The following is a 25,443-nucleotide window of genomic DNA, read 5'->3' as shown; positions in this document are numbered from 1 at the left end:
GTGCCAGGTTGCACGTTCTCCTATGGTGTGATATCTCTGCCACCGCCCCTCCCCCACTGGGTCAAGTCCCAGGGAGTACAGTACTGGGATTTCTCCTCTGTGGCCCGCAATTTGACTCACTGTTCTTGAGTACGCAGATGTAGCTGTACTGGATTCGGTGAATTCTCTGCTGCTGCCGCCGGTGGCAATATGGTGCCGCTGCTATGCCCTCGGCCGTGAGGCAGGCGTATTTCTTCTTGGTTTTGATTTCCACTCTGAATCCCTGCGGTGTGTGCTGAGCTCAGCCACTGGGAGCTTTAGATTTTACCTGCGGCGAGAAATCCCGCCTGGCTGTTCCGCAGCGGCTCACCTCGGCTTGCTGTAGCCGTCCGGTGAATTTGCCGCTGCCGCCGGCAATATGGCGCTGCTGCCGCGTCCTCGGGCGTGAGGCCGGTGTATCTCCTCCGTGGCTCTGAGCTCTGTTCTCAGTCCGCTTTCTCTCTGGAGCCTGGTGATTTTTTTGTTTCTCTGGTGATGGTGTTTTCTGGCTATGAAAGGCACGCCGCTCAACTTCCGGCGACATGGCCCTTTCTTTCCAATTTGATAGGCATTTTCTTTCAGTACTGTTAAGCTATTCCAGCCAGGCATGATGGAGCAGGCCTGTAATCCCAGTACATGGGAGGCTGAGACAGGATTATAGGCTCGAAGCCAGCCTCAGCAACTTAGTGGGGTTCTCAGCAACCTAGTGAGACCCTGTTTCCAAATAAAACATAGGGCTGGGGGTATAGCCTAGAGGTAGAATACTGGGTTCAACCCCCAGTACCACACACACACACACACACACACACACACACACACACACATTAAAAAAAAATTACTCCACTTTTTTTTTTTTTTTTCCAGTACTGGGATTGAACCCAGGGACCTTCTACCTCATAGTTATATCCCCAGTCCTATTTTTTACTCTTTATTTTGAAACAGGGTCTCACTGAGTTGCAAGGGCCTCACTAAGTAGTAGCTGATCCTCCTGTCTCATCCTCCCAAATGCTGGGATTACAAGCATGCACCACCACACCTGGTTCCACTGTCTTTTTTACTTATGTTGTTTCTGGCATGAAATCTATTATGATCTTATTTTTCCTGTATGTAATATCTTTTTTTTCCCTTCTGCCTCCTTTTAAGATTTTTTTCTTCTTAATAATTTGTTTTGAGCAAATTTATTAATAATAAATAATATTTCTTAGTATATTTTCTACATAATTTTTTAAAATTTTCCTGGTACTGAAGGTTGAACCCAGAGGCCTTCTACCTATAAGATATACCCCCATCCCTATTTTTTTTTTTTTTTTTGGTGGTACTGGGGATGGAACTCTTCTACCTCCAGGCTACATGCCCAGACCTATTTTATATTTTATTTGGAAATAGGGTCTTTTAAGCCAGCCAGCGAGGCTGGCTTTGAACCCACACAATCCTGCTGTCTCCGCCTCCCAAGCGCGGGGATTACAAGCGTGCGCCACCACGACCGGCCCCCATCCCTATTTTTGAAACAGGGTCTCACTAATTTGTTGAGGCTGGCCTTGAACCTGTGATCTTCCTGTCTCAGCCTCCCAAGTACTAGGATTACAGGTGTGTGCCACCATGCCCGGTTTCATAAATCCTATAACTGGATTTTTTTTTTCATCAAATCTGGAAACCTTTGGCCATTGTTTCTTCAAATATTTTTCTGCCCCCATTTTTTTAATTTTCTCTGGGGAATGTCACATATATATATTAGTCTGCTTCAAGCTATTCCTCAGCTCAGCTCACTGGTGAACTATTCATTTTTTAAAATTCTCTTTTTTCTCTATTTCCTTTTGCATAGTCTCTGTTACTATCGTTAATCCTTTTCTCTGATATCTAATTTACTGTTAGTCCAAACTAATGTGTCTTTCATTTCAGACACTGATTTTTATTTCTAGAAATTTGATTTGGGTCTTTCTAGTATCTTTGTAATGTATCTAACTGAGTATTTGAATTAGAGAATACAGCTATCATAGCTTTTGATATTCCTGTTTATTAATTCTAATATCTGTGTGTTCTGGGTCTGTTTTGCTTGGTTGGCTTTTCTCCGCATTTTGGGTCAGTTTTCCCTGCTACTTTGCATGCCTGGTAAGTTTTGATTGGATTGTGACATTCTGACATTGTACATTATTGGGTGCTAGGTATTGTATTCTTGCAAGTCTTAAACTTTGTCCTAGGAGGCAGCTAAATTATTTAGAAACCATTTGGCCCTGTTGGGTCTTGATTTTCTTAGGTGGAACCTGAACAGCATTTAATCTAGGGTTGTTAGTTCCCCGCTGCAGAGACAAGACCACTGCTGACAGATTACCCCTGAGTCGACACTTTACAGGAAGGCTTCCGTGTTTCCTGCAGTGTGAGCCCCGTGGCCTCAGCTGTTACCTTTTCTGATGGTGCTTTCTCTGGCCTCAGCCTCAGGTGCTGTCTGCGGGAGTTAATCCTCAGCTGATTTTGTCAGCAGCCCCCTTTGCAGTTCTTTAGCATCTTTCTCTGTGAGCTCTTTCCTTTTGGTGCTGTGTCCTGCAAACTCTCTTCCCCTGGGTCCTCTGGAACTTTCATCTTCATCCCTACAACCCAGAGCACGGGGCTCTGCCTGGGCCTAACTCCAGACAGGCGACCGGGGCATTTGCTGAACTTGCCTGTTTGCTTCCTGACTCTCAGGATCACTAACTTCCATGGCCTGTGTTCACGACACTGGAAACTCTTGTTTAAAATAGTGTATGTGTGCATTCATGTGTATGTGTGTGCATGCGTGCGTGCGTGTTCATGTGTGTGTGTGTGTGTGTGTTTCTAGACAACAGTGTAAATCTAGGCCCTATTGCTGTGGCTCATCTGAAAGCAAAAGCCCATGTAATGACATATTAGGGTGCCCACTAAAAATCATGTTTTCCAAGGATATTTAATGATAAGGGATGATAATCATAGTAAAGTGGTAAGGATTTAAAAGGCAAGACAGCAGTGTGTGTGTGTGTGTGTGTGTGTGTGTGTGTGTGTGTATTATGTTATGTTAACCATAAGAACTAGCAATATAAACATGTATTAAAAAAAGCAAAGTAAATCTGCTCCAACATTACCATTGATAACTCTTAAGAATACAATGAGTTTTTTCTTCTTAATTTATGCTGTATCTCCCAAATGAATGAGTTTTTTTTTCCTGTAATCTAGAAAAAATAAACTAGACATTAATTGTAAGATATTTGAAAGGATGAGATTCAACACTAGCTAACCCAGAGCCAGAGATCACATTCACTATAATTAAAGGCAGTGTAGCATTCTAAAAAGAGCCCACAGAGGCTGTCTAGGAACCGCTGTGTTGAGTGTTTAGGAAGGTTGCATTGACACCCTTTGTGTGCCAGAGCCTCGTGAGACCCAGGGTCCCTTTCCTTGTGTCTACAGATCGTCCGCGTGGAGCCCTTGGTGTCCATGGGCCAGGTGACCGCCCTGCTGACCTCCATTGGCTGGACTTTGCCTGTGCTGCCTGAGCTTGATGATCTCACAGTGGGTGAGGACTCCATGTTCAAGGGCAAGAGGAAGCAGGTGGTTCTTGGATCAGAGCTGAGAGGCCCTGGCCACCTTCCCTGTACTCCAGGAATGGCCACGCTTCCATCTGAGGCCGAAGTCACCCTGGCTTTTACTCGCCTAGTGCCAGTGAAGGGGCCCTCACTGTACACCGCTCCACTTCTGAGCAGTTCAAATCGTTAGACAGCACTTCTTAATTTCCAACTCAAATCTGCTTCCCAGTGACTTCTGTCCATTCGTTGCTCCAGTTTTGCCTATGGGACACATACAATCTCATACCCCTTTTTTCCCATAGGATCATGGTCCCCAAGGCCTTTTCTGTCCAAGGAAGTACCTTCCGTTCCTTTAACTATTCCCATAGCTCACGGCTTCTTGCCACCCCAGCAAGTTCCCTTTTCATTAAAGACCCTCTTAAAATGAATGCACACAAGCTGGGCATGGTGGCACAGGCCTGTGACCTCAGTACTTGAGAGGCTGAGACAGGAAGATTGCGGGTTCATGGCCACCTTCAGGGACTTTAGTGAGGCCCTGTTTCAAAAAAATAAAAATAGCCAGGGCATGGTGACACACACCTGTAATCTCAGCACTTGGGAGGCTAAGACATGGGGATTGGAGGTTCACAGCCAGCCTCAGCAACTTAGCAAGAACCTTAGCAAAATAAAAAATAAAATAGGGCTGGGAATGTAGCTCAGAGGTAGGCTGCCCCTGGATTCAGTCCCTATTACCACAAAAATAAATACATAAATAATACATAAAAATTAAACAAGGCTAGAGGTATAACTGATAGGTAGAATATCCAGGTTAGAGCCCCAGTAACACACATGCACGTGCGCACGCAAATATATACTGGTCTCTAGTTTGAGGCCAGCCAGAGTGAGGGTGTGAGCATCCTTGCTGGTCCTCTCATTCCTCCCCAGTCCTCCTCTCCCTCCCCTCGCCAGGAAAGAAGGCCTCACACTCAGCCTTCTCACTCCTGCTTCCCAAACCCACAAAGATGGGGGATCTTCCGTAAGTCAGCTGCCCCATTTTATGCCCCTGTCCTGCACATTACAGCTCTCCCTGGCTAACTCATCTGTCTCTGCAGGGGGCTTGATCATGGGCACGGGTATCGAGTCGTCATCCCACAAGTATGGCCTCTTCCAGCACATATGCACCGCCTATGAGCTGATCCTGGCTGATGGTAGCTTCGTGCGCTGCACACCGGTGAGTTCAATAATCGGGAACATTTATCCCATCCTACTCAGGGCATTAAGATCCTGGAGTCAGAGATGTGGCTTCCCTGGGGAGTCTTCATTTCAAATCTACCTGTTCAGTTTGTAGTCATAATAATAAAAATTTATATGGCCCCTTACATGCACTTAGACACTGTTGTGAATGCTTTTTATATAATAAGGCATTTAATCTTTCAACAACCCATTAGGTGCTATTATTTGCGACATTTTATAGACAGAAAAACTATAGCACAGAGAGGTTAATAAACATGCTGTAGGTCACACAGATAGGTCTACACAGCTGAGACTTAAACCCAGTAATCAGACTTCCAGATCGGCTTCAGCCACGCATTACACCAGGCTGCCTCTCTAGAGGAAGTCAGGCCTCCAAAGCTATGTCACATGTAGTGAGGTATAGCTAAAAGCAATCAGAGGGGTTGTTTTGGCAAAAGAAAAGAGGATTCTACTATCCAAAGCAGAGCACAAACACTCAAGGCATTTTACCCCAGAAGTTTAACGGGACTGAAACTTTAGATAATCTCAGACCTGTCCTAGTGTAAGTCAGTGTCCCCTAAAATGGGAAGGACATCATTCCTCCTGAAGTGGGCATTTCAAGGAGCCCCAGAGCTGCTGGCCTCTAGCAAAGTCCAGGAACGCCCCCTCCCGAGCTCTGGCCTGAGTAGATGGGTTTTGGATGGGATCCAGTCAGTTCAGCAAGTTTCCTCAGCACTGGCCTGGGTCCTGCCTTGACTTACTTGTTGCCAGCAGAGCAAAGGAGATTAACTCCCTTCTGAGGCCCAGGTTCCTTCGTGGCCAGAAGTAAGTAAGTATTGTGTGCAGAGCTCCTAGTACAGTGGAGCGCCCAGTAGGTCCAGCTTTACTGCTATCCAATCAGTGTGCTCTAGTGGCCCGAGCTGAGGGGTTAGTTGGCCCCATTCTGCTGTTCCAGAGGTTCTTCTGGCCTGTTGCAGAGCTTCCCTGCCCCAGCCCGCCCCACCCACGCCCACCTCCACAGGTATGGCGGAATGTGCGCAGGACAGTTTATCCTGTTGATAAAGCCAACACAAGGCCTGAGTTTATCTAAAGGAGCTTTTGTAGAATCAGAGACTGAATTCAAATGGCCAAAGGCTAGTGGTTTGTCTCTGAGACAAGTGTGGAAACACCTCCTGACAGTTAGAAACAGATTGGTGGAACCAGGTGAGGTGCTGTGGAAAGAACAGTGGATGTGGAGTTGGGTGACCTTGCCTGGGACTCCTTGGGCAATGCCTGTCACCTCTCAGAGACTCAGTTTCCTTACCTATCAAAGGGGTTGATGCCCTTCAGGAGCTTTGTGCACACACGTCAGGAGATGGAGGACCCCACAGCCAGTGGAAAGGTAGATCTCTTTCTGAGATCTAGCTCAGAAGGAGGTGTTTTCCTGTCCTTTGACTACCCTGGCTCTTAGTAAGGGCTCAGCTCTTTCAGGCTAGCCTGCCCTGTAGCGCCTTTGCTGGGGTCTTTGGGCAGTTGTGGTTGTGGCCTGTGGTTCAGAGGCTTGATGGAAGAGAACAGGTGCTCTCCCAGTGAACAACCCTGATGGAGAGCAATGCCAAGTTAAATGCCATGCGGACGTGGGAGGGACCAGAGAGTACAGCTGGTATAGTTCCTATTCAGATGTGCACAAGATGCCACAGAACAGGACGTCAGCAGCCCCATGTTCTCCCGTTGACTATGTGCCATGCTGTGGAGTCCAGGGTCCAAGTTCTCAGCACATGTAAATTCTGTCTCATAGTCCGAGAACTCAGACCTGTTCTACGCTGTGCCCTGGTCCTGTGGGACGCTGGGCTTCCTGGTGGCTGCTGAGATCCGCATCATCCCTGCCAAGAAGTATGTCAAGCTGCGGTTCGAGCCAGTGCGGGGCCTGGAGGCCATCTGTGACAGATTCACCCGTGAATCCCAGCGGCCGGAGAACCACTTTGTAGAAGGGCTGCTCTACTCCCTGGATGAGGCTGTCATCATGACAGGGGTCATGACAGATGAAGCAGAACCCAGCAAGGTAGGCCAGGGTGTCAGCTGCTGCAGGCCTGAGTCAGCTGACCTGCGGTACAGGCCTCGGGCTCTACCTTCAGACACATCCTAAGCAGTGATGCAAGTCTCCAGTTCCTCCGCTCCTGCCACCTGCCCGGGACATGTTCCTCTCCCCATAGGTGTGAACTATGTTTCCCACAGCAGCCCACATTATAGCTGAGGAAGCCAAGGCTCAGAGAGGTGACATAAAGTTCAACAGGAGGGCAAAGCCAAGATCTGAGTAGTTGATTTGATGCCTTGCAATCCAGATAGACACTTCTTCAACTTAATATCATGTTTTGGAGTTTTGTTTTGTTGGTACTAGGGAATTGAACCCAGAAGTATTCTATCTCCAAGCTACATTCCCAGACTGATTTTCTTATTTGGAAACAGGGTCTTCCAAGGTTACTGAGAACCTTGCTACGTTGCCAAGGCTGGTCTTTGAACCTGCAATCCTCCTGTCTCAGCCTCCCAAGTACTGGTATTACAAGCGTGTGCCACTATACCTGGGTAATACCATGTGTTTTGTGGATTTTTATTTTTTTGTAATGAGGATTGAACCCAGGGGCATTCTATCTCCAAGCTATACCCCTAGCCCTTTTACTTGTTTGTTTATTTATTTATTTATTTATTTATTTATTTTTAATATTGGAACAGGGTCCTGTTAAGTTGCTGAGGCTATCCTCAAACCTCCTGTCTTAGCCTCCCAAGTACTGGGATTATCAGCATGAACTACTACATCTGGCACCATGTAATTTTTAATAGCAGTTGTTTTCCCCATTTAGAAAGGATTTGCCCTTTCTATAAGAGAGTTGGAAGACATAAACAAGTAAAAGGAAAGAACAGACTTCACATACAAATGTGACCCAAAGCCAGCTGCTGCTGACATGTTTGCTATATTTATTTCCTGTCTTTTCTTATGCACAGACTTTTAAATCATTAAATCACAAAAGTGTTATAACAATGTGGAATGCATAAAGAAAAGGCTAAAATGCATCTGTTCACCACCTCCAAAGTAACCACTTCCAACACTGTGGTGTGTATTCTTTCAGACCTGTTTTTCTGTGTGTGTACATTTGTGTGCTTGTGTGGTTGCTTACCCTGATTTATTCCACTATATCCCACTTGTTGCATACATGTAAATAACTGGCCAAACTCATTGCTTTTTTTTTTTTTTTTTTTTTTCAGTACTGGGGATGGGACCCAGGGGCATTCTACCTCCAAGCTACACCTCCAGCCCTATTTTTTATTCTTTAGTTTGAAACAGGGTCTCACTGAGTTGCAGAGGCCTTACTAAGTAGCTGAGGCTGTCCAAGAACCACAATCCTTCGGTCTCAGCCTCCCAAATACTGGGATTACAAGCGTGCACCACCACGCCCAGCTAAACTCATTGCTTTCTGATGAGCATTTATCCTGCATAAGTTGTTTCAGTCTCACAAATGAGATTACATCTATCCTTGCCTTCATATATATAATTTTTTTGGAGAATTGAGTCAAATAAATAGAATTCTTAACCCAAGGTTTTGGGCACATTACATACTTAAGTAGGACCACACAACTCTCCAGAAAAGTTGTGTCTGTGTCTGCTGCCAGCAGTGGTGTAGGAGAACACCTTTTCCCCTAAGTTCTTGCCAAAACTAGTGATAATATTGCTTTATCAATTTTGCCAATCTGATAAGGTTAAAAATAGTTTCCCTTCTTATTTTGCAGTCCTTGGGTTACTTGTGAGGTTGAGCATCTCTTTGCAGAGTCTTCTAGCTTGTCTTCATCTGTGATCGCCTGTTCGAGTTTGTCTTCTTGTGTGATAAGAATTTCCCTGCATTACCTGGGCTTCATGGCTGCCCCAATGATGTCTGCAGGGCATTGAGCGAAGGTCAGGGGGAGCTGCCATCACAGTGCACCCAAGTGGTTTACTGTCGTCCAGTGTGTTGGGTAGAGGCTACCCAGCGTGGTGATTGGGTGGGGGTCAGGGAGGGTGTTGTATAGTTTTAAAATAATTGAACACCCGACCTGATTCCCTCATTTCCCCAAAAGGAGACCAAGCCCTCAGACTTCACCAAGTGTCCTGCTACCCCACGTGAACAGGGCCAAGCAGGAGGGTGGTGCATGCTGTGGAACGGGTAGGCATTACATCTCAGAGCACATCTTCCAAGCATTCCAGGAAGGCTGCTCAGGAGTGTGGCCCTGTGTGTCAGGCACTGAGGGACCCTCTGTAGGCAAAGGCAGGGTAGGTTCACGGGACCCTGAGAGGACGCAGCTTACCCCACTTCACTAAGTTCATGGGGTCCAGAACTAGGAGTTGGCTTGCTGTGGAAGTGCTAGGGCTAGATGTGGGGCGCAGGCCTCTCCTGCTGACAAACACCCCAGGAGAGACAGGCCATCTGGCTTCCTTACTGTTTCTGAGAAGCCTTGACATTAGGAGCACCTGCAGCCAGGTACACCAAGTCTCAACTTCATTGTGGAGCGGGTGCCACCGTGGGCTTGCAGCCAGGCCTCAGCTGGCTAAGCTCAAGCGGCTCCGTTTTCTGTTGAGTTTCAGTCTCCTTTAGTTGCCAGGCAGAGGCCCCACACTATTCACACTGAATCTGATTTCACCAAACATACTCTTGAGCCCTAAATTCTTGGCCCCTCACATTTCCAGTTTCCTCTCTGCAGAGCAAGCTTTACAAGAGGGCAGCACTCCTAGGCCATATGTGCTGGTGCCGAAGAGCGAGGTTAAGGCTTCTCTGGCTGCAGAGTGCAGTGGCTTGCAGAGGGATGGTGGAGATGGCATTGACAGGCGAGGAACTAGTACCGCACCTGCTGTGGGCCATGCCCCCTGCCACCACAGGGGGCAGTGTCTCCATTCTACCTGTACAGAAAATAAGGCTCAGAAATACTAAGTAGCCTGTGAAGGATTGGCCAAGTGAGTTATAAATCATAAAAGCAAATCCGCACAGTGTGTACAGGATGATCCTATTTTTATAAAAACTACAGTGTGTGTGTGTGTGTGTGTGTGTGTGTGTGTGTGTGTAATATCTAAAAGAAACTCCCACAAAATGTATTTTTAATTGTCATTTTACATGTGAAGAAACAGATTCAGAATGTGACCTGCCCAAGCCCACATAGCTAGGGGCCGACTAGACAGGGTTTGGCCCCAGCTACCAAGCCCCAGAGCCTCAGGATGCCCCCTGCCTCTCTTTTCAGGATGCCCCTACCTCTCTCCAAGCAAATCTGCTCAGAATTCATTGCTTAGTTGAGGGGGCTGAGTCATCTCAGGGCACACAGCTAGTAAGCCTGACCATTTGGACCTGAAGAAGCTAGCAGCTCAGTATAAGATCTAAGAGTTGTAGACCACAGGCTCAGTGCCAGGAGCCTATGGGTCCATCCTTCTGAGCTTCCTGCAGGGGATGGAGGTGTGGGCTGCAGTGAGGGGTGCCCTATGCTGGCCAGATGAGGGCAGGAGGAGGAGCTCACCTACCGAGAGCCCCGCATCGTGGCAGGCACTGTTAACATTCATACTCTATTCTTGTGGAGGAGGAACACCAGGCCAGGATGGGGTTACTAAGTTCTCTAGACTGGCAGCAGCTAGCCATGTGGCTCCGTGCACACCTCTTAACATCTTTAAGTGTCTGCTCTCTGCTGGAGGATGCCCACTGTGCCCGACCTCGCCTGGCTTTCAAGACTCAAAGACAGGGATCAATGGCAGCTCTAAAAAGGCCAGGAGTGCTGAACAGCAGCCCGTATCGCTGTCACTCCCTAGTGGCCTTTGCCACGCGTCTGTGAGCTGATCACAATGCCCTCTATCATTTCAGCTGAATAGCATTGGCAATTACTACAAGCCGTGGTTCTTCAAGCACGTGGAGAACTACCTGAAGACCAACCAAGAGGGCCTGGAATACATTCCCCTGAGACACTATTACCACCGCCACACACGCAGCATCTTCTGGGAGCTCCAGGTGAGGCTCAGCTCTGCATAGTTTCACTCCTGGGCAGGTGGGGAGCCAGGTCAGTTAGCATCGCAGCCATGCCATCCCCCTTAGGAAAGTAGCTCTGTCCTGAGAGACCTGAACACACTCAGCTGTAGCCTTTGTCTCCTGCGGGAACAGCCACCCTGCAGCAACAGCAGCAGGCTCTCCCCATGGGTGCCAGGAGTGGGTCACCGGGCTATGTTTTGGGAACACAGACCCACTGTTTTCCTGAGAGCAGTTAGCCTCACCCAGCAAGTGGATTCTGGCTCTGTGCAGGACAGGAGAATAAGAAGATGAAGTGGCTGATTCTCCCTAGAATGGACGTGGTAGACAAGCTTGACCTTGAAAGTTGAACAAGAATTGGGTATAGGGAGGAGTGGGCAGATGATGATTGGTAACATTTTTACTGGGATGAGGAAAGACCTCTCAGAAGATGAGCAGGGACCTGAACATGAGGAGGGCAGCCCACCCAGAACCTCCATGAGAGTGCCAGGAAGGGGAACAGCCAGATGCCGCCTTTTGGCGAAGTCTCTATTCAGATCCTTTGCCCATTTTTAACTGGGTTGTTTGTTGTTGAATTTGTACAAACACGATGTTCTGTAGCCACTTTTATCTGGTTCCAAAATTTTTTTTTATCCCAAAAGGAAACTTTGCACCATTAAGCAACCACTCTCCCCAAGCCTGTGGCAACCACCCATTTGCTTTTTGTCTCTGTGGATTGGACTTGTCTTTCTGGATAGTTCCTACAAATGGACTCAGATAGTATGTGTCTTTTATGGCTTGCTTCTTTCACATAACGTTTTTGTACATCAGTATTTCTTCTTTGGCTGCATAGTACTCCATTGTATGGATAGCCCGTGTTCTGCTTTTCGACTCATCTGTTGGCTGACATTTGGGTTTGCTGTGGGCAGTGCTGTTATAAAGGTTCATGGACAAGTATCTCTTCAAGTACCAGTTTTCAATTTCTTTGGATGTGTGTGTGTACATATAATACACGAATGGAATTGCTGCGTTTTATGGTAATTTTGTCTAGTTTATTAAGGAATGCCTGTTTTCCCACAGTAGCCCTACCATTTTACATTCCCACTAGCAATGTATGAGTGCTCTGATTTTTCTGCATTCTCACCCACATTTCTGTTTCAGGAAGCATTCTCACTTCTGTGACCCAGAAGTGAGACACAGCCTAGAAGAAGGAAGATTTCTTTGCTTACAATTTTTGGAGATTTTAAAGGCTTGGTCCATGTTAGGCCAGGTCTGTAGAGCTCAGGGCATGGTGGCGAGAAGCAGAGAGGGAAAGTGCCGGGCTCCAGCCGCACATCGTCCAGGTGGAGGCTGGAAGCAGAGAGAGAGCAGAGTGTGGGAGACCTTATATAACCCCCAAGGCCACACCCCAGGGACCCTCCTTAGCAGCGAAGCCCCACCACCAACATGGATACCTTGCTTCCATGAGGGATATTTAAAGTATTATTATAGGCCATTTTAGTGAATGTGAAATGGTCCCTCATTGTGGGTTTGATTTGCGTTTTCTTATCAATCAATCATGTTGAATGCCATTTCATGTGCACGCATGCGCACACACATACATATTTTCTTTTTCCCCTTTTTGGTGAAGTCTCTATTCAGATCCTTTGCCCATTTTTAACTGGGTTGTGTGTTGTTGAATTGTAAAAGTACTCCATGTTCTGAAAAGTAGACGCTTATCAGATACAAGATTTACAAATATTTTATGTTGTCTTTTACTTTCTTGGTAATATCCTTTGATGCCCAGAAGGTTTTTGTTTTGTTTTATTTTTGTTGCATTGTAATTTCCCATCATACTGGTGATGTAGAGTGCTAGGGACACACATGCACACAACCCATGGAGCAGTCACAAAAGTTCCAGTTTAAATGAAGTCCAGTGTTTCTGTTTTCCCTCTCACTGCTTATACTTCTCAGGTCATATATGAGAATCTGTTACCCAGTGCAAGGCCATGAACATTCACCCCTTTTCCTCTTAGAGGAAATGTTTTGGCTCTTAAAGGTTCTGGTCTTTTGGGTTGTTGCACATTTTAAGTTAACTTTTCTGTACCATGACAGGTAGGAGTCAAACTGCATTCTTTTGCATGTAGCTATGCAGTTGTCCCAGCAGGCTGCATGTGTTTGAAAAGCAGCCAGAAGGCCAGTGGGCTGGAGCCAGGGCACAGAATGAGGTCAGACGGCAGCCAGAGGCTGCGTCACGTGGCCCTTGTAGGTCGAGGAAGGGCTTTATGTCTTATTCTAAGTGTGATAAGAAGTCAGTGGGGACTTTGAGCAGGAAAATGACATGTCCTGATTTTTGTTTTAGAAGAATAACTTTTAAGGAGCTGGATGGAGAGAGATTGGCATGGTGGGGTCAAGGGTAGAAGAAGAGGAGAAAGATTTCTGTTGTCTGGGTGGCAGCAGAGGAGGAGGAAAATGGTATCAGACCTGGGAGATTCTGTGAAGGTTGAGCCACCAACAGCATTTCCAGACAGATTGGTTGTAGGTGTGAGTTCAAGGTTGGGGGGCCAGGAACTGGGTGAACCAGGTGCTCTGGGCTACCATGGGAAGTAGGGGAGGGGCTGGGAAAGGGAAGGCAGAGCTAGGTCCAGGTGTGTGCGCTCCAGGTGCCTCTCTGACCCCAGGTGGAATTTTGTGTCAGGACTTCCGGGCTTCAGCAGAGGTTGAGGCGACACACAGAGATGTGGGCATCAGTGGCAGACGAGTGCTGCGTAAAGCCATGGCAGTAGAGGAGTGAGGGTAGGTAGAGTAAAGAAGGTGTGAGAGCCAGCCCCGGGGCTCCCTGCAGCTCAGAGGGAGAGGAACCAGCCAAGGGGAAGGTGCCGTCAGAGGAAAGAGAGCGTGGCATCCCAGAGCCAAGCGAGGGCGTTTAGGAAGGAAGAACAGCTGCATCAAACGCTGCCCAGGGAGATGAGCAGAGACTGCACCTCTGGCCTTCACCCTGGGGAGGTCATGGCGACCCTGAGCAGTGAGGTGAAACCCTGACTGGTGGGCTCTAGAGAGAATGGGGCATGAGAGCCGTGGTGCACGCTTGTCATCCTAGTACTTGGCAGGCTGAGACAGAAGGATTACAGGTTCAAGTCCAGCCTCGGCCACTTAGCAAGATCTTATTTCAAAATAAAAAGGGCTGGGTGTATAGCTTAGAGGTAGAATGCCCCTGTGGGTTTCATCCCTAGTGCCACCCTGAAAAAAAAAAAAAAAGAGAGACAGGCAAGGAGGTGGAGAATCTTTGAGGCTCCCACTGAAGGGAAACGGAGAACCAGGGTGAGGCTGCTTGAGGCTGGAGGGACTGTGGGACAAGAGAAGGGATCTTGTTTGCAGGATGTTTTATAACTGGAGAGATGATAGTGCATGGGTGTGTATCCTGGGCAGGACACCGCGGGGTGGGGGGGACAGTGCCAGAGAGAGGGTGTGTCTCCAGGGGAGGAGGTGGCCTTTGTACCAGGTAGAGTTGCCTCTTAATGGGGCATGGACAGGAGGGAAGCAGAACAAATGGGAACAGGTCTGGGGGTATGTGGACATTCCCATCAGATTGCTTCTAACTGCTCAGTGATGGGAAGCCAGGATTTCAGCAGGGCTGGAAGACTGGAGGAAAGAGGATGTGGGAGTTGTCCCTTGCGCGTTGGGAAGCTCTTGCTAGGAAATGCAGGATTGCCAGGGCTGCCCCGGGCTTGCCTGAGCCTCACGGTGGTGTGTTCACACGCTCAGCTGTGAGGGTGGATGCACAAGGAGGTGAGGCCTCACTGCATCAGCGCATTGCGGTGAGGTGAGGAGTGGGCAAAAGCCAAGACCCAGGGCCATGATGGCGATGAGATCTGGCCCGGCTCAGGGCACCGGCAAGGGACTGGGCGGCCCAGGCGGGTGAAGAGTTGAAGGCAGGCCACTAGAAGGCAAGAGCTAGAGAGAGAGTGGGTAGCAGCGAGAAGACGAATGCTTGCCACAGGACCCGTGGAGACAAGGAGTAGAAATACAGTCTAGGGGTTGGTGAGCTTTTCTGAAGGCCAAACAGCCAGTATTCCAGGCATTGTGGGTCAGAAGATTTGCCACAGCTACTTGGCTCTGCCACAAAAAAGCAGCCACAGACAGCATGCAAGTGTGGTGTAGCTGGCTGCAGGAAAGGCATCTACGAGTGCAGGCGGCAGGCCAGGTGTGCTCAGCGACTGGCCTGGGCTCTGAGGCCAGATCCCCGCAGGCTGCAGTGTCTCCACTGTGCAGGGATGTGATGTAAGAATCAGTGTCTGAGGCTGGTAGACGATAAGACCCTTGCAGAGATGGGGAGCCAGCCACTGAGACCGAGGTGTGGGCAAGCTCATCTCTGTGGATATGAAGATCTCCAGAAATCAAAGTGGAAGAGGGTGACAGTGGTCCAGGATCTAATAAGGTGGGGCGGTGATGCGGGGGTGAGGGGAATCCAGTGATCTAGGATCAGGATCCACTGATAAGGAGTGATGGGAGTGGGGAGGCACGTGTTCAAAGTTGCTGATGCTGTTTTTAAGGAGGGAGAGACCTGGAAGCAGTAATGAGGGGCCAGGATGACCCTACCTCACCTGCTTCCACCCCAGTGGCAGGACGTCATGGGAAAGAAGATGGCACCCCTTCAGAGGGCTGAGGGACAGCAGGGTTCCAGGTGAAGGGTAAAGAGAGGAAAGGACTGTGCAGGAAGAGCCAAGGCCAGAGGTGGCCGCTGAGATGAGCCCTCAGGGGGACTGGGGAGGCTGGGGAGTGGCAGGTGGGGTCAGCTTGAGGTGCCGCTTTGCTCCCGCAGGGCAGGGTGAGTCCTTCAGCCCTGCCCAGACAGCACAGGGGTGAGGAGGTGAGTTTTGTTAAGAGCAAAGACTCTGGGAGACAAGAGAGGCGAGGAGCCAGTGAAGACCCGGTGGGGGGCACAGGAGAGATGGGGAGGGCGCCTCACCGTGGTGTTGGCTGTTATGCCGAACACTCTACACATGTTATCTTAGTCTCCCCACCACCCCTGAGGGTAGGTACCAGTGCTGTTTCTATTTTACAGGTGAGGAAACTGAGGTTTAGATGACCCAAAATAACAGGACTCCATAAGAGATAATATAATAGTCACTTATTAATGTGTAATGAACTAACCCAAAATGTGGAGTGCTAAAACAGGCAGTACCTGTTATGATGTCTAGGGGCCAGCACTTGGGAGTGACCAATCCGGTGGTCCTGGCTCAGGGCATGTCATGGTGGCCCTTGGGTGACTGTTCAGTCCAGCCCTGTCACCTGCCAGGCGTGGTGCAATCACTCCCCCTTACCCAGTACTCAGCCAGCAGCACTTGGAGTCAGGGCCAGGGCCAGCTGCATAGTTTTGAGGGCAAAAGAAGCCAAAAGTATTGTTGAAGGTACTGAAATATAAAGCTATTCCCTTTATTCTGTGGTCTCTCCTGTCATAAATATTTGCATTTAATGTCAGGCTAAGTAAACAAAATTAAAAATTTAAATCATTAGCGTGAATTTTACTCTTCATCCTTTAAGTACAAATATAAGAGTGCTTAACATTTCGTACATATGTATTTGCTACATCAAACTAAATCAGCTGTTCTTGTTTTACTTCTTGACACCTGCGTCTTCTGCCAGCCCTACCTGGCTCACTGCTGAGTGGGAGAGTGGAAGGGACAGGAGCCGGGTGGGCCCGTCTTGCCTTCCCCAGAGCTCACCGTGTTCGGTGCAGGCGGTTGGCTACTGTGAGGAGTTAGCGCAGGTGAGAAAGGAGATGCTGGGCCCTTAGTTGTTCCTGCTTCTTGGGAGGCCATTGCCACAGGGCCTGCCTCTGGGGCTGGGGGTCCCAGCTCAGGCTGGTCCCTGGGGTCTCTGGTGGCCCCCGCAGCCCAGCAGAACAGAGGCCGGTGGCAGGCAGGGCACAGGTAAAAGTCAAGGGCACCAGGGCCAAGAGGCTGCAGGCTGAGTCCCTGGAGTAACCGGGTGTTGGCAGGACAGTATCGGAAGTACAGCCAAGGACAGGGACCCCAGGTCAGCGAGGGACAGGATGAGTGATGGGGTGGACAGAGGTGGGAAAGAAGGGGAGCCACATTTAAAGCTTGGACTTTCTGAGGCCAACTGGGTTCAGCTGGCATGAGACGCGGCACAGCCTCACTCGGCAAGGGACGGCGTCTCGTGGCTCACCTCTCAGATGGCGGAGCTCTAGAGGCGCCATGACATACCATGCTGGCCCCAGCCTGGGGAATGGCATCCCCGCTCTGGAAATGGCAACCACTGAAGTTGTCCACACTGCTGGGACCAGAATCTTCTACTTCTGGGAATCTGTCTTACCCAAAAATCGTACATGTAAATGTGCGAAGGCCCACACACAAAGGATATTCATTGGGACCATTTGGAAGTAACCTAATGTCCACCAGTGTTGTCTAAAGCGTGGTCCATCCATCCAGTAGAACAGGGCTCCGCAAACAGTTTATGGAAAGAGAAGAGGATTAACAGTTCAGGTTTGCAGGGCCCTATGTCTCTTAAGTGACTTCTCTGCCCTCATAGCTGACAGCGCTATAGATTCTGTGTAAATGAAAAGGTGAGGTCGTGTTCCAGTGAAACCGCCTATTTAACCAGAGGTGGGCCAAGTATGCGGCCCCTGCAGCTCGGTGTTGATCACGTATGACAGAACGTGGTGAAGCTCTCTGGATCCATACGATGGGTTGCTCACTGGGCTTGGGTTGGGGTGTGATGAAGGCATCTGCTTGTTGGAGCACCAGGTACCTCTAGGAGGGCATGCGGAATTGGTGCTGGAAGCTACTCTAGATGGAGGGATGAGTGAGGGTGGCAGGCTGGGAAAGGGGGCTGAGCCTCTGTGCTTGGGATTTCCGCTTCTCCAAGGAAGTGGTAAAAGCCGTGCTTTCTATTGCACTTTCTCTGTGTTCCAGGCTCTAGTGTAGTGCAGAGATCAAATAAAAGAAAGTTGACTGGAGCCTGCCCTGGCGGGAGCAGCCACAAAAACACAGTCCCTCAGCCTTCAGTGCCTGGCACATGTGGCTTCTCTGGGCCTTTTTTTTTTTTTTTTTTAAGTACTGGCGATGGAACCCAGGGGCATTCTACCTCCGAGCTACACCTCCAGCCCTATTTTTTATTCCTTATTTTGAATCAAAGTCTCACTGAGCTGCAAAGGGCCTCACTAAGTAGCTGAGAGGCTATCCGCCAGCCGTGGTCCTCCCATCTCAGCCTCCCAAATGCTGGGATTACAAGCGTGTGCCGCCATGCCCAGCTCCTTCTGGGTCCCTTTTTCTAAGCTGCCTCTCTCGGTCCCAGCTCCACCACACTGCAGTCCAGTGCCCTGTTCTCCCCATACCTGAGCCTCTTAAGGACAGGGCCCATGTCTCCATTGTCTTGGTACCTCAGCACCCAGCATAGAACTTGGTGCTGGGGCGCTAGCCAGACATTGGGTGGCTCTCAGGAAGATGGCAGGACTTGGAGTGGGGAAGAAGATGTGAGCCAGGGACCAAAGTCTTCTCTGGGATGTGGAAAGGATGGTCTACAGTGGGCGCCCTGGAGGAGCTGGCCAGGGACAGAGGGCCTGGCTAATCAACAGCAGAGCTGAGGGAAGTGGCTCTGTCTTCCTGGTGGTGGCGGCACAATGGAAGAGGAAGGACAATGTCTGCTTAGCAGAACTTCCAGGGAGACTGGGTCAGGGTGCGAGTGAGGGGTGCCACCGGCCAGGGGCTTCTTGCAGAGCCTGAGCTGGACTCTGCCCACTGTCAGGAGCTGCCCCTGCTGCGAGGCTCAGGAAAGCTGCTACTCAAGCGTCAGTGCTGGGTGTCACTATTCTCATTCTACAGCAGCCATTTCTCACACATGTGTGCAATGACGCCTGTTCCATGCCAGCCACCCTGACCTCAATTGCCAAAACAGGAATGACAGCCACCTTATCACTTACTCCGGGGCCTGGGCAGAGGTCTTCCATTTGACCTCACATGTCCCTTTTCACAGATAAGGAAACTGAGCTCAGAGAAGCTAAGTAACTAGCCCAAGGGCGGTCACAGCTCTTAACTGCTAGAGCTGAAAATCAAAACCCGCTCCACCTGGTGAAGTCCTAGGTCCCCTCACCGCCCCACCCCAACAAGGATCGAACCCAGGAGCCCTTGTGTAAAGCATGGAACCCAGCCCCTCGCACATGGACACACTTGGCGCCTCTCTCCACCCCCACCTTGTCTTTCAGGACATCATCCCTTTTGGCAACAACCCCGTCTTCCGCTACCTCTTTGGCTGGATGGTGCCTCCCAAGATCTCCCTCCTGAAGCTGACCCAGGGCGAGACTCTCCGCAAGCTGTACGAGCAGCACCATGTGGTGCAGGACATGCTGGTGCCCATGAAGTGCCTGCGGCAGGCCCTGCACACCTTCCACAACGATATCCACGTGAGCTCCTGCCCCTCAGAACCGTGCGCCCCACCCCCACAAGCCTCACTCTTCCCAACCGTTAAAACAAGGGCTGTCCCGGTGCCTGTGAGGGCGTAGGGCCTGCTGGTAAGCACTTCCGTGAACTGCTCCAGTGTGTCCTCACAGGTAGACTTGGGGTATCCCAGCCAGGGCTGGAGGGGGGCTTCAGGAGGATGCTACAGAGCCTTCCTAGGGAATGGGGGGCAGCCACACACCTGTTACCTGCTCGAGAAGCAGCTCCAATGCCCACCTCCCTGCCCCCTAGGTCTACCCCATCTGGTTGTGTCCGTTCATCCTGCCCAGCCAGCCGGGCCTGGTGCACCCCAAAGGAGATGAGACAGAGCTCTATGTGGACATCGGGGCTTATGGGGAGCCACGCGTGAAGCATTTTGAGGCCAAGTCCTGCATGAGGCAGCTGGAGAAGTTTGTCCGGAGCGTGCATGGGTGAGTGGGGAGACAGATGGGCCCCCCTCCACACTCTCCCTGCCAGTGTTTCCTGACACGACCTCCCCTCCACAGGTTCCAGATGCTGTATGCCGACTGCTACATGAACCGGGAGGAGTTCTGGGAGATGTTCGATGGCTCCTTGTACCACAGGCTGCGCAAGCAGCTGGGATGCCAGGATGCCTTCCCCGAGGTGTACGACAAGATCTGCAAGGCCGCCAGGCACTGAGGGGGCCGCCGGGACAGACACGTGTGGGTGGACATGCGTCTGCCCTTTCCTCCAGCTTGGCTGCTTTCCCAGACCCATGTTTTCAGAAAGGATCCCCTCCAGAAATCTTACCCAGATACCCTGGCAGCTTCCTGCTGGCTCCAGAGGCAGCCTGGCCAAGTGTGAAGAGCAGGGGATCTGGAGTCAGATGAACCTGAGTCCAGGTCCCAGTGTAGCCACTCACTCGCTGTGTGACTCTGCTGAGTCACTTAACCCCTCTGCCCCCATCTCTTATCTGTAGAAGGGTCACTGTACCTGCTGCAGGTTGTCCTCTGAGTCAAGCACCCATCACATGGAAGGAGCAGTGTGAGCAGCAGCTGCTGGCATGGCCTCCCATTCAGCATCACCCCGACTCAAGTGCTTTGGATTCAGCAGTGGCCGAGCCTGGACAGGCTCCCCGCTAGGTCACCTGTGCACAGGTGTGGCTGGAATGATGATGGGGACCCCTGGAGTTGTCCTCTGTTGTCTGAGTCAGGAGAAAGAGCCCCTTGCTGGAAAGGAAGACTCCTTCCCATCCTGGGGTACAGGAGGGCCACGCAGGGACGGGCAGGCCTAAGATGTGCCGTGCCAAAGCCAGGTTTGATTCCAAAGTTCTCTCTGCCGTCCTTGGTGATGTCCTGCCCCTGCTTCCTGCTGGCTCAGGCCTGCAGGCCACCTCTCTCATCACTGAGTCCCCCTCAGAGGACCATTCCTGGAAAAGACAGCTGGATGCAATGTAGCCCCAGCCAGCATGCCAGGCAGGGAGGGGCATCGCAGCTCTGAACCCATCCAGGGCGTCTGGGCTCGTTCTCTGTGGCTCACTGGCCTCCCAGGCCTCCTCTTGTCCCCACTTAGTCACTACAGGGACGCATCCATACTGCTCTGTGGCCTGGGCGCAGGTGGACCGCTAGGTGGCAGGTGGAGTCCACCATCATTGCATCTCTGTGAGGAGTCTCCCGTGGGGCTGAAAGAAGAGCATCAACCGGATTCCTCCAGTCACTCATCCCCCTTTTTCTTTCTCCCACCCCCAGCTATAGTTAATTTCAGTGCCTTAACAAATCCGAAGCTCAGAGAAAGTTAGCTCCATTTCCGTTCAGAGGGAAGGGACCTCCCTAGGTCTCTCTGCCTTGTTATCAAAGCCTGTTTGTTTACGCAGCTCCATCTTAAGAACTTCCAGCCCAGCTGGATACCCTGAATGTGAGAGGATCTGCCCTGTAAGGGAAGCCAGAATTAGAGACCTCAGCCAGTTGCAGCAGGGGCTGGAGTCAGGGGACCTGGCTCTACCGTCGGCGAGCTGGACAACTGTAGACAAGTCGTTTGTCCCTCCGAGCTGCAGTTTCCTCATCTGTCACATTGGTACAGATAAGACCTCCCTGGAGCCTTTCTGACTGTCTTTGACACCATGTTTCCAAACCTGTGGGGACCATTCCTTGTTTGTATTGAAAATCAGAGGGAAAATTGATGTTGCAGGTGACACTTAGGGATTAACCATCACTTCCAGTCCTTCCTTCAGTCCCAAGGCCGGCTCCCCTCTCATTTTCAGAAAGGCTCATCCTTGGCTGGCAGGGGAGCATCTGTCTTGTCCCTCCAGGTGCCAGAATCTCTTAGTCATGCTTTCACTGAAGGCCGCCATGTGGTCCCAGGAGGGCTGGGCCCCTCTAGGGCAATCAGTAAGCAAAGGGGCCACTCTTACCCATTTGGCCTCTGGAGGAGGCAGGGAAAAAAATAAACCTCATTCTCTAATCTGAAAAGCATGCATTTGTAGCATGAGCTCTCCCAGGGCCCGTGTGCTTCCTCACTCGGTGCTAACTGATGACTCTACTCACTGTAGATGAATGGTTGGCCCGAGAGAGGCTGATCCAGCAGCTCAAGTGCCATCTTTCCACTAATGGAGCCTCCCTCCCGAAGCCACTGGGGCCGTGGCCAGGATGCCAGCATCCGGTGTCATCCTTAGTCCTATAACCAAATGCAGCCCTTCACAAACTTGCCCAGGAGCTGGGGCTAGGAAGGGAAGTTTTTTGGAATTATACCAGCCTCAGGTTAATGTTTAGCTCCAGTAATATCTTGCCTGGAAAAAAAAAAAAAAGCAGTCTTCCAAACATGGTGAGCTGAGTTCCAGCCAGTTCTTGTAGCCAGCCCTGTCACTGTCCTTCCAGGGGTGGCTTCAGGTGGAGCCAAACCCAGTGCCATGGAGCAGTGCAAAGCTTCTCCCTTCCAGAGCCTGGTTTCTTGGCTGTGTGACGTTTTCTGTAAAGTTTGTTGTTGCCAGTTTCTCTGGCTGGATGAATCATTGGCCATGACTGGAAGGGAAGAGAGGGTTGGGGATAGGTGTGGCATGGCATGGTATGTGATTTCTCCCCCTTTGGTTGTGGGAACCAAGGGGAAAGGCACGAGTCTCCCCATCAGGCTCTTGCAGTTGCAGACACTGCACCTGCTCTCCAGAACACATGTCCCTCTGGCTGTGGAGCCACTGCTTCTGTAAAAATAAAAGTATGGCCTGGAAAAAAGCCTTCGTCGTTTCTTGCTCAGGGGACCACGATGTGGAGTCAGACGCGAGCTCAGGTGCAAGCAGTACCGCTCTGCAGCTCAACGGCCCTCCCCAAACTTATGTATCCGTGGACAAGGGCTATGAAAACATGGGGATGGCAAGTTTATTTCCCTCGTCCCAGTGTGATCTGGACCAGGTGTTCATAGGCACTGTCTGTCTGCAAGGTGGAGAATGGGGGAAGCAGGCAAGAGTCCACGTGAGAGATGATGGCAGCTCAGGTCAGAACTGGTGGTCCTTGTTAAGGGGCCAGACCCGGTCATCAGGAGACCTGGCTGCGGTCCTGGCTCTGTCACCTGTTTGCTACCAACTAACTTGGGCGAGCTAGTTAATCCTGTTGAGAGCCTTTTCCACATCTATAAAGTAGAAGAAACTACGACCTATCCACCAAAACACATCCCTCCCTGTGTGTCCTCGGCTAGGCTGCCTTTCCCAGCCTCCCTTGCAGCACGTGTTTTCTCCATTGGAACTTGAACAGAAGTGGTAGGAACCCACACGAGTCCTCCTGGCTCCTTTCCCATGGTAGCTGGATGGAAATGACACCCGGGCGGTAGGAGGAACCTGGATCCTTGAGTCACTGTGTAAAGAACCCGCCCTGGGCTGTTAGGGGAGCAAGAAATAAACCTATTATAGTTGAGCCAGTATTTGTTAGAGCAGTTTAGCTTATGCCAAGTGCCCCAAGATTGTGAGGCTAAGTGAATGGAAATAGGAATTGAGTTTATTGCAATAAAGTTTTGTCCAAATGTAAAAATATACATGGTGGGCATTTTTCTGAAATAGGTGTGATACGTGAGTCTCATTCTGAAGTTATCTGCAAAGATCCCTTTGGGAAAATTACTTTTCCAGTTGTTCAGTTTCACAATTTAGATTTTGTATATTTCCCTCTGTGTGTGTGAATGTGTGTGTGTGTGTGTGTGTGTGTGTGTGAGTACTGGGGATTGAACCCAGTGATGTTCTGCCTCTAAGGTACACTCTCCAGCCCTATTTTATTTTTTTATTTTATTTATTTATTTATTTATTTATTTATTTATTTATTTTGTGGGGGGGGTACTGGGGTTCCTGGAAGCCCTTCTACCTCCAGGCTACACTCCCAGACCTATTTTTATACTTTTCTAATTTTGGAAACAGGGTCTCAAGCCAGCGGAACTGGCTTCGAACCTGCGCGATCCTCCTATCTCCGCCTCCCAAGCGCGGGGATTACAAGTGTGCGCCACCACGCCCGGCTTATTTTTTATTTTGAAACAGGGACTTGCTAAGTTGCTGAAGGTCTCACTAAGTAGCTGCGGCAGTCCTTAAACTTGTGATCCTCCTATCTCAGCCTCCCAAGTACCGGATTACAGCTCTGTACCACCACACCTGGCTTGTAGATTCTTCCCACACACACACAATACTGAAGATTGAACTTGGGCATTCTACCTCTGAGCTACACCGCCTGTCCTATTTTTTTTTTTTTATTCTTTATTTTGAAACAAGGTCTCACTAAGTTACAGACAGCCTTACTAAATTGCTGAGGCTGTCCACAAACCTGTGATCCTCCTGTCTCAGTCTCCCAAGTACTGGGATTATAAGTGTGCACCACCATGCCCGGCTTCTTTGTATATTCTCTTTAAAGGAGAAATTGTCAGCTTTCTGACACTATAATAAAATACCTGAGATAATCCACTTATAAAGAGAAAAGGCTCATTTGGCTGATGGTTTTGGAGGCTCCAGTCCGTGATTGGTCCTGTGGGAAGGGAATATGTTATGGTGGAGGTGAGTGGCCGAGCAAAGTCCTCACTTCACAAGCCAAGGAGCAAAGAGAAGCTGGGAAGGAACTGTGGCCCTACAGTAACCTTTGAGGGGACGCCCCATGACCCTCAGCCTCCCTGCCCCAGGCCTCAGCTCCTAAAGGTACCACCACTTCCAAGTCTCACCAAGCTGGAGACCAAGCCTTTAACACCTGGGCCTTTGGGAACACTAGATACAAACTATAGCATCCATTAAAACAACTTTTTCCGTTTAAGCCCTAAATACCACTTCCCGTTTGGATAGCACAGTGTCTTATTTAATCCTCATAATCTTATCACAAAAAAGGTTTGTCTCGTCTCCCCAAATTGCAGATAAGGAAGGTGAAGCTTAAGAAAGGTGGAATGAGTTGCCTAAAAGCCACGTGGAGACTTATTAAAGAGTTGGGCAAGGATGCAGACTCATCATCTGGTCTTACAACATCAGAGAGTCTAAGGATTCAGGATCCTGAGCCAACCCAGACCACAGCTGCAGACCTGGGGGGCTGAAGGGAAGCACCGTAGCCGGGTCCTGCCCAGGCAGGTGGCCCCTGGCTCACTGCACTTGATCTGGCTCAGAAGGGAAGCTGCTAGCAGCCAACAAAGTTTGTTCTTTGACCCAGGACATTTTCTTCTGCAAGGAGCCCCTCCTCCCAACCAGAACCTCAGGGCCATGCCCAGGGACCAACACTCATGGTAGAATTGTAATAGCTGGTTTTCCAAAAACCACTACAAGAAAAACCACATATACACATATACACATACACTACTATACAGGTTACATGGGATGTATTTCAATAAGGGGCCTCAGCTACATCCAGCCTCAAGATGGCCCACGGGTTCCATGCTGTGTGCCCACTGGTGGCCTTAAGGACTGTGTTAAGATGATGGAGGGCTAGGAGATGAGCTCCCAGGGACTCGGAAATAGCTGAATCCTGCTCATCCCATCACCCTGCTTTTCACAGCCTTCCCTTGGAAGCAGAGCCAAGGGATGATTTTTTAAAAATCATTGCAAAAAAAGTGAGGATTAAATGAAATATTTCATCTGTAAAATAGGAATAAAAACTCACCCTTTTTTTGCTATAAGATTGTGAGAATTAAATAAGACAGTGCACTATCCAAATGTAAGGTAGTAGTTGGGGCTTAAACTTCAAATATCATTTTAAGAAATGCTATATATAGTTTGTATCTGGAATGTCCCCAGAGGCTCATGTGTTAAAGGCTTGGTCCCAGCATGGCACTACTGGGAGGTGGTAGAACCTTTACGAGCTGACG

General features: G+C 49.8%; 1 protein-coding gene across 1 annotated transcript in view; it reads left to right on the top strand.

Moving 5' to 3' along the window:
- The window catches only part of DHCR24 (24-dehydrocholesterol reductase), a gene marked incomplete at both ends in the record, with an annotated part of 30,580 nt that extends 10,738 nt beyond the window's left edge, over positions 1-19,842 (top strand). The window contains 7 exons of the mRNA XM_080690862.1: positions 3,433-3,538; positions 4,640-4,758; positions 6,538-6,801; positions 10,607-10,750; positions 18,951-19,148; positions 19,435-19,613; positions 19,689-19,842. Coding sequence (XP_080546988.1) covers positions 3,433-3,538; positions 4,640-4,758; positions 6,538-6,801; positions 10,607-10,750; positions 18,951-19,148; positions 19,435-19,613; positions 19,689-19,842 — 1,164 coding nt within the window. The remainder of the gene's footprint in view (positions 1-3,432; positions 3,539-4,639; positions 4,759-6,537; positions 6,802-10,606; positions 10,751-18,950; positions 19,149-19,434; positions 19,614-19,688) is intronic.
- Positions 19,843-25,443: the final 5,601 nt, after the last annotated feature.

Source organism: Muscardinus avellanarius (genome assembly GCF_963383645.1).
Source record: "Muscardinus avellanarius genome assembly, chromosome: 3".
Classification (NCBI taxonomy): Eukaryota; Metazoa; Chordata; class Mammalia; order Rodentia; family Gliridae; genus Muscardinus; species Muscardinus avellanarius.
The sequence above is the reverse complement of the archived record's forward strand: the minus strand, read 5'-3'. Positions and strand labels throughout refer to the sequence as shown.